General features: G+C 40.8%; 1 protein-coding gene across 5 annotated transcripts; it reads right to left on the bottom strand.

Annotated features, from left to right (window-relative positions):
- On the bottom strand, window positions 1-6042 carry LOC148851644 (uncharacterized). Of its 5 annotated transcripts, none has more exons than XM_088944842.1 (10): window positions 5752-6042; window positions 4491-4656; window positions 4240-4299; window positions 2752-3915; window positions 2500-2590; window positions 2222-2379; window positions 2046-2097; window positions 1851-1930; window positions 1656-1749; window positions 1-1005 (listed from the first exon to the last, which is right to left on the bottom strand). In XM_088944842.1, exons 4-10 carry the CDS (start codon window positions 3841-3843, stop codon window positions 470-472), a joined length of 2103 nt encoding a protein of 700 aa, XP_088800968.1. In that variant the 5' UTR covers window positions 3844-3915; window positions 4240-4299; window positions 4491-4656; window positions 5752-6042; the 3' UTR covers window positions 1-469. The 5 variants fall into 5 exon arrangements, with proteins under 5 accessions (XP_088800968.1, XP_088800965.1, XP_088800970.1 ...); XM_088944839.1 differs by having other exon boundaries at window positions 2752-4021; window positions 5752-5906; XM_088944844.1 differs by lacking the exon at window positions 5752-6042 and adding an exon at window positions 5102-5359.
- Between the last annotated feature and the right edge of the window lie 1783 nt (window positions 6043-7825).

The following is a 7825-nucleotide window of genomic DNA, read 5'->3' as shown; positions in this document are numbered from 1 at the left end:
TTGTGTATGAAACCTTTGTATTCTTTTATATTATCAAATAAATCAGGTTCTACTCACAGATATATGAATGAAAGAAAATTTGCAGCACCTTCCAAGAATTGGGCTGGGCTGCTCCTAAGCCTGATGACATGGACAAAATAACCAGGCTACTAATTCTATGACATGGCCAAATGGCATTGACCTTCTACTGATATTTGTAGAGGCACCTATTGCCAGTAAACTAATTACTTGGCAACATGGAAGAACGGCCAATTATGTTCTCAAAGACTTGCCAGGACAGTTCAGAACCCTAATCACTGGCTGCTGCTCTTTCAGACACATACAAGGCCTCCCACAGGATGAGGAAATAAGGCAGCAGAGTTGGCAATTCCGCACAAAACTACGGGTCAAAAAGCAGTTGGTAAGTGCAGGCAGTTTGTCATGAAGTCCCATGATTCTGAATTTGGTTTCGGCAAAGATTTTCTTGCTCTTATAGTCTGACAGGCAATCCAAAATTATGGAAAGTTCTTACAACTCCATTAGAACTTGCTGTCACAATCACAATACCCCATACTCCTGCTAGATCTGTGTGGCTATGGTGGTGGTGAAGATGATTATGATCATTATCTGTAACTTGTACAGTCCATAAAGGTAGTTTCTCCTCAGGCCAGGTTGCACTACCCCTTGATGGGCAGTCCATGGAGAACCAACTACCAAGAGAGAACCGTTCTGAATCTCTATGACAGGAAGTAGCTTCTAATAATTCCTGCCTTTTAGAGGAATGCTGTGGACTAAAGCTATCTGACAATTTATGATCCTGTTGCGTGGCTGACCATGGTATTGCAACAGAGACACCATCGTCCAAGAAATGCTCGCAAGAGCGAACAGATTTTGCTTGCTTGGATGATTGGAGACACAAGCCATCATAATTCCAGACATAAACACGAGAGTCCTCTCCTACTGAGATGATATGTTTCCCATCTAAAGTGAATGAAGCAGACATCTGGCTTCCTGACTTACGCAGACCTGTTGATTGCAAGTTTTTCAAAAGAGTAAGGGCAAAGTTCCAAAGTGAACAAAACAGAGAATAAACATTCAAAAACTAGAAGATCTGTAATGGGCAAATGCAGCCAGTTTATAAACTACTAAACACAGGCTGAACAAATAGAAAATACCACAAAAGCAACAAAGTAAAAAGAAAAAGTAAAAAAAAAATGGCAGAGGAAACTGGGATGAATATGTAGATCCACAGACAATAATATATTTAAATACAATATCCATTTATTAGTAGCTTGCTACTATGGTGATGCTTCCCCTGTTTTTTGTTTTTGTTTTTTAATTTTTTGCCTCATGGGGGTTTGCTATAATACAACAGTAACCACCAGTTTTCCTCTGGGTTTGCATAGATAATATTTATTAGGAGTATCTTTATTAAAGCCACATAATAGCCATTCTTTGCAATTAATGCGAGGAAGATCTATATAAAACGGGGAAACTGAAAATGCACACTTTTGGTAAAATCCTACATTTGCAATTTCATAGTTCATGAATGGTAATCAAACTATCACAGGATTCTCGTGCTTTAGATTCAATAGCTTCATAAGAAGCCTAAAATCCATCCGATAGCAAAGAAACACTACTCAGAAAGATAAGGAATAATCAACAAGCATGTTTACCTTTGTATTTATGAATGACTTCAACCCCATCAAATATGCGGACTCTGGAATCTGCTGATGTTATCATAAGTCTTTGAAAACCATCCCTGGAAAACTGTGATGACAAGAGAAAAAATAAGACAATTTCTCGAGAATAGCACTAAAACGATCAAAGATAGAAAGGTATCATAAAGGTGAAGGCTACAAAAATCTAACCTGAATGCCAGTGATCCTGTTGCTAGAGGACTTCTTTCTACCCTGTATGCAGATTTGTGCATTCAACTCAAGATGATTATCTATACCATGACAAGAAATAGATTAGGTACTCTTCAAAGGGAACAACTAAACAATCCATGTTCTATGCTTAAACTGGTAAAATCATCCAACTCAAAACATGACAAAATCACATACCCGATGCATCATAAAAACGACATGTGCCTGTAATAGAACCAACAATGAATCCCTGCTTGGATGAAAGAATGAGTTAGTTACCATCATGAAGAAGTGTGTTTTTGAAGATTATTTAGATCTCAATTGTAACAGCTAAGTAGGGCAATCATAGATGGATCAAGTAGTTAGAAGAAAACCTGTCCATCTGGTTGGTAACATATGGCAGTTACTATATCTCGCATATCAGCCCAATCAACAACTCGTCCATCAGAAACACCCCAAATCCGTACTTTTCCATCTATAGATCCACTAATGAAGTATCCATCATTGACGGGATTGAATTGTATGCATGTCACTGATACAATGCAAAGAAAAAATTAAATCAAATTTTTGAAAATAGCAGACAAACCATGAAACAGATCAAGAAATGAAGAAGAAAGCATTTAGAAACAAATATAGAAGCATAGTACTTTACCATAGTTACTGTGGTGGAAAATATTAAGACATTCATTGCAGCCAACTTTCCATAGACGAACAGTTTTGTCCTTGGAAGATGAAAGAAGGAACTGCGCCAGAAAATGTAATATCACTTTAAAAGTGAAAATAAATCACAGGCTACATACAAAACAAATTTGGAGAAAAGCAAAAGAGACAAGTTTATATCAAATAGTGAAATATTTAAATAATAAATACTAGCCACTGCTTTCAAACCGGTTGACAAACTTACATTAGATTTGGACCATGACAAATCCAAGATATCGCTGGTATGGCCATGAAACTCTTGCAGTGGCAATTCTTCAATCTTGAAGACTTTCTTGGGTATGACAACAAAAGCAGGGTTCGAATTCTTTCTTCCTCGCAATAACTTGCCTTCATTTTCTTTGCTGACAAATTTGGAAGTACCTTCTGCAGCTGAACATTTGCAGGAAGCTTCTCCTGATGTAACATGCCAAATGCGAACAACCCCATCTTCACCACCACTTGCTAGATACTGGCCATCTGGACTGAATTTCATCGTCCAGATGAACCCTTTGTGAGCTTGAATTTCTTGTCCCAAGTAAACCCCACTGAACTCCATGATCCCTTTCCCGTTCTGCCGCACTGTCATTCTATTTGCCTTGGGTGACTTGGGATCTGTCAGGGAGACACCAGAGTTACTCATTTCCCTTCCCTTCCTCTTAGTTATAAAGCTTTTCCACCAACTCTTTATTTTCCTCTTACATTTGTGCAGACCATGTTTGCTGTTTTCTTTATCAACCATAACCTCCTCCTGTATAAAATCATCAACAACAGGCAAAAGGCCCGTAGATGTCTCCAACTCTTGAGCTGAGGTTGATCCAGGTGATCCATCTTGCTCAACCTCACGAACTACAAACTTTGCTTCTACATCTGTTACATCACTTATATTACAAACATTTTCTTCCTGTACCCCATTACCAAACGAAGCCCAAGAACTTGGAACAGCCCCACTGCATTCTGTGATCCTTTCCAAATTCAAATGCTCCGGTGAGCTGCCACACGGAATATCCCCGCCAATTTCCTGAGAGCAACCAACTTGCGAAGAAGCAAATTCACTGAACCCCATTCCGCATAGAAACTTCACCCGACGTTCCCGAATGCTCACTGGCTCGTTCATCCAAACTGCGTACTCTGATTTGGTGAAGACCGACTCTGCATACGAACTCAGAGAAATTTTAGAGGGCACAGAATCAAGGCTTGTAATACAATCCACAGAGTCGTAGAAAACCTCCTTCTCTTCTTGTTCTTCCTCTTCCTCTTCTTGTTCTTCTTCTTCTACCTCCTCATCATGACTCAGCATGTTTTTCAATCCAGATGAAACCAAAATTCCACATCAAAATCCGCTTCCCAAACCCCACACCACCTTCTCCATCTGCCGAAGAATGGCAACCGTTTAAATACTCAGAACAAACAGTCCAGAACCCTAATTCAGGGAGCGAGTCTCCCGCTCGAAGCAACCGCTCCAAGTGATCCACAGACTGTAACAATTACTAGCAGTTTCAGAAAAAGACTGGTTGGGTACAAGGTACCAGCCCCAGAAGACCCGAAAAAGAACGCAAATTTCATATTCCTAAAAGGCTCCAATGGATAACCCCACATTCATCCCCAGTTGTAATCGAAAAGCGAAAACCCGGAAATGCACCTAATAATCAAATAGAGAAACAAAGACCAAAGCTTGAATATGCAAATATAATACCTCGATTTCCATGTAAAGCAATGCAACCATTCAACATCATCACCGACGTTACCGTGACTCCTGCAATTATCCTCCAGGTCAAATTCACGAATTCAATGGAACAGCAAAATAAACCCAAATTCCCTGTACCAAATCCCAACCGAGGAGGGATTTCATTTGAACTGAGATATAAAAAAAGGGTCGGGAGGAGAAACAGGAAATGAAGAAAGGAAAGACGAACGACCACGAAATAAACCTGCTCGAACACACACCTCTTATAAACAGAAACCGTAACGAAGGCCTCGAGATCTGATATTGAAGATTGCAGCGCACGAGCGACAAACACGAGCGGCGCGGCCCAGGAAACAAGACACTATTCTCTGCAACTCTTCTTCCTCTGCAAAATCCCACCCACCTCTCTCTGAAGCGCTCGCTTTCCTTCGATCCATAAAAAGCAAAAAAGATGGAACTCTATAAGCTTTTTTTTTTTTTTTTTTTTTTTTTTTTTGTAAAAACGATTTAAAACACCAAATTCAAGCAAACCCAAATGAAGAGATCTTAAGTGTCAAACTAATAACTACAAAATGTCAAACCAAACTACCTAACTTTTTTGTTGTATAAGAAAGAAAGATTAATCTTTTAATAAAAAAAAATTATGATTAGCAGTACTGTATAAATAATTTTATATATTTTGGTGATTCGCTTTTTAAGACGCAAAGCAATAATAACTAATAAGCTCCCGCCCCAACTTTGCCTACAGCATTAATGGAGCTCTCCGAAATTCAGACGATAAAACGTAACAGACAGGCTGTGAAGCAAAGAGAGGGAGGTGGGTTGCGTTGGGGTGCGTAGGTTTAGCCCTGGTAGAGTCTAGTAAGGCTACCTAGTGAAAGCGATCGCTCGTTACAGGGCTTAGATCCGGTTGCATTAGGCCGTGGGAGACCGACAGATGTCAGCTGCCACACTCTGACCAAAGGGGAAGGCCGGAAGGGCAATTCTCCCTCTTTCTCTGTCTTCCCTCGTCCCTCTGGCCTGTGGTACCCATCTTCCGTTCCTAGCTGAATCCTAGGGTTTCACATTTTCTGCTGAATTTCGCCATTAAAGGTCGTGGTTGAACTCTGGTTGTGGTCCGCAGGTCTCCGGTTATTCGGGATTCCGTTGTGGTCAATCAAACAGCAAGGAAGGGGAAAAGAAAAAGATTCCCATCTTAATGCCGTAAAGCATTGGGTTCTCCTTCAAGGACAATATCTAAAAGCTCCACTCACGACAACAATGGAATCGTAATTCCTAGCCTTTTTTTCCACCATTAAAGAAATCATTCCAACTCGTGACGCTTCCACTTGATCACAGTTCACAGACACTCTTAAAACCAATTCAAGCTCTCGCCTTTTTTTCAGTCATAAGGAGCAAGATAAAAACAAATTCAGGAATTTCAGTCTGGGTTTTTCAGAACTGGGTCGTTGAGCATTCCAAAGAACCAACCAGAAAAAGGGAAAATAAGGCAGAATCTTGGATCATCGAATTGCACATTACCACGAAGAGAAACAAAGCGAGGCATTCAAAAACTCTTGCCAGAGAGAGAGAGACTTAGATGAAAAAAACTTGACCTTCCCCCACGAATGGATTTCCCGGCTACTAGAGTCGTACTTGTCATCTTCGATTCATTTCTAAATTTAGAGCTTATGTCTCTGGTTTCTCGAAAACGAACACAGAGCGAGATATAAAGGGAGAGAGAGAAAGAGGATTTTTGAGGTTCTTCTTCGAATAACGTGTGTATCGGAGATTGGGGGCGAGAGAGAGAGCCAGAGAGGGTGTCGTGTCTCTGCTTGACGTTGCAGAAGCAAGCAGTAGTAGTAGTAGTGAGTAGCATCCCTGCGCTGCTCTATAATGAGCAGCAGCTCAGTCGTACGGGTTGGTGGGTCGTGGGGCGGATTCCAGCTCCGGGTGGTTGCGTGTGTACGGATCGGCATGAGGCGTGAGCTGTTGGCGAGTGAAAGAACAACCGATGTGAGACGATAAGATTGATCATAGTCAAGTACAGTTACGGCCGACCGTAGTGTATTTTTTATTTTTATTTTTATCATGCCTACGATAGCGCTCTGAAACGCACGAGCTGGACACCGTGAGATCGGAATCCACTTCTCTTCCTTGACGGCCAAAATACAGCTGAGTACGCCCTTTGTAAGTCCACCCCCAAAAGAAACCTCATCACGGGTTTCCTTTCTAACGACGTACACTACTACTCGCATAGGCTAGCGTGCACCTTGTATTCGTTTTAACCGTCCGATTAGTTTTATGGGAAACGATGGCAAACCGACGGTTTAGGTGTCATAGTCCATAGAAGGACACTGGAATAAGGTACACATAACACACACTAATGAGGGGCAATATATCCATAATGCACTGTTGATAAAGTAGACTAGAAACCGATTATTCAACCCAAAGTTTCTGAAATTAGAAGACAGTCAGTGGACAATTTAGGAAATATAAAATTATTAATTACTAATTACTAATTAGAGAAAATTAGAAGAAATAAATTATTTAAGTAATATTTAGTGATGAGTTAATGAGATGGAGAGGAAGGCTAGGGCCACTAAGTTGGTCAACCCATAGGTTCTAGAGTTGCCCCATTCACCAATCACCATTATTGGGGAATATTTTGGTGGGGCCTGATATACTAAAAAACAATGATAATTCATCGGGCTCCACAGCATGTTCTAGATTTGTGGTGCCTATAATGGTGGGCTGGTAGAGACAGCAGCCTTAACATATCTCCTGATGGAAATCAGAAATGCCAACCAAACTTGATTGGGCTGTCACTTGGCGCAACCCAATGACAAACTAAGGAAAAGTATTCCTGTTATATTGCTCTCCTCCCATGTGTATTGACAAAACTAGCCCTCCATGGATCCCTTGGAAAAAGAGAATGACTGTGAAGAAATCTGATGGGTATTGGGGTCTTTTTGTATGGGATTGGTAAGTCACGAGTGTATTTTAGTAATTACACAGCCGTTGTATATGTGTACAAGGCTAAAGCAATGGGTTTGGGTAGGAGGAGTAAAGGCCTGTTTGTATACAGAGGGAGAAAGTGAACAAAGTGAGAGGTCTGAGCTCTCCACCATGTGAGCGGTGACTGGTGAGCTGCATATCTCCAGCTCGACATTGCTTTGGGCACAAAAACCCAAACCCAAAAAGCAATCATCAATTGCACAAGCAAAAAGTTGGACATGATTGGACATTATAAAGTCCGACCAATCAATCTGCGGGTTGCATTTGGAGCTTCCTTGGAATCATTTTCATTTCATTTCGTGTTGATTTTGGTTCGAGCCATCTGTTAGATAGATTTCATTTAATGGTTGGGTTTGGGGTTTGGACTATCCTCAGGCTCACAGGTACAAATGTAGGGTCGGGAGAAAAAGCACCCCATAGATGCTGAGAGCACTCACTATGACACAGTTTGGTTAAAATAAAGACTAAAGTTAGTAGAAGGTTCTAACTTCTAAGAGACAAATTAACCTAACCAAACAACCAAAGAATTAAAAACAGAGTTCTCCTTTTGAGGTCAGTGCATTTTTCAATTTTGAGTGCCCAATTGGAGTCTCGAGGA

The sequence above is a fragment of the Nelumbo lutea genome, chromosome 5, assembly GCF_056320005.1.
Source record: "Nelumbo lutea isolate HS-2025 chromosome 5, American lotus-T2T, whole genome shotgun sequence".
NCBI lineage: Eukaryota > Viridiplantae > Streptophyta > Magnoliopsida > Proteales > Nelumbonaceae > Nelumbo > Nelumbo lutea.
This window is presented reverse-complemented; position numbering and strand designations above follow the sequence as displayed.

Bases quoted from the DNA above. Each gene is read 5' to 3' on its own strand.
- LOC148851644 (XM_088944842.1), bottom strand. From the start codon at position 3,843: ATGCTGAGTCATGATGAGGAGGTAGAAGAAGAAGAACAAGAAGAGGAA. The intron at 1,931-2,045 runs GTATGTGATTTT...GTCATGGTATAG, and splicing joins TCGTTTTTATGATGCATCGG to ATAATCATCTTGAGTTGAAT. The intron at 1,006-1,655 runs GTAAACATGCTT...TGCAATCAACAG, and splicing joins AGTCATTCATAAATACAAAG to GTCTGCGTAAGTCAGGAAGC.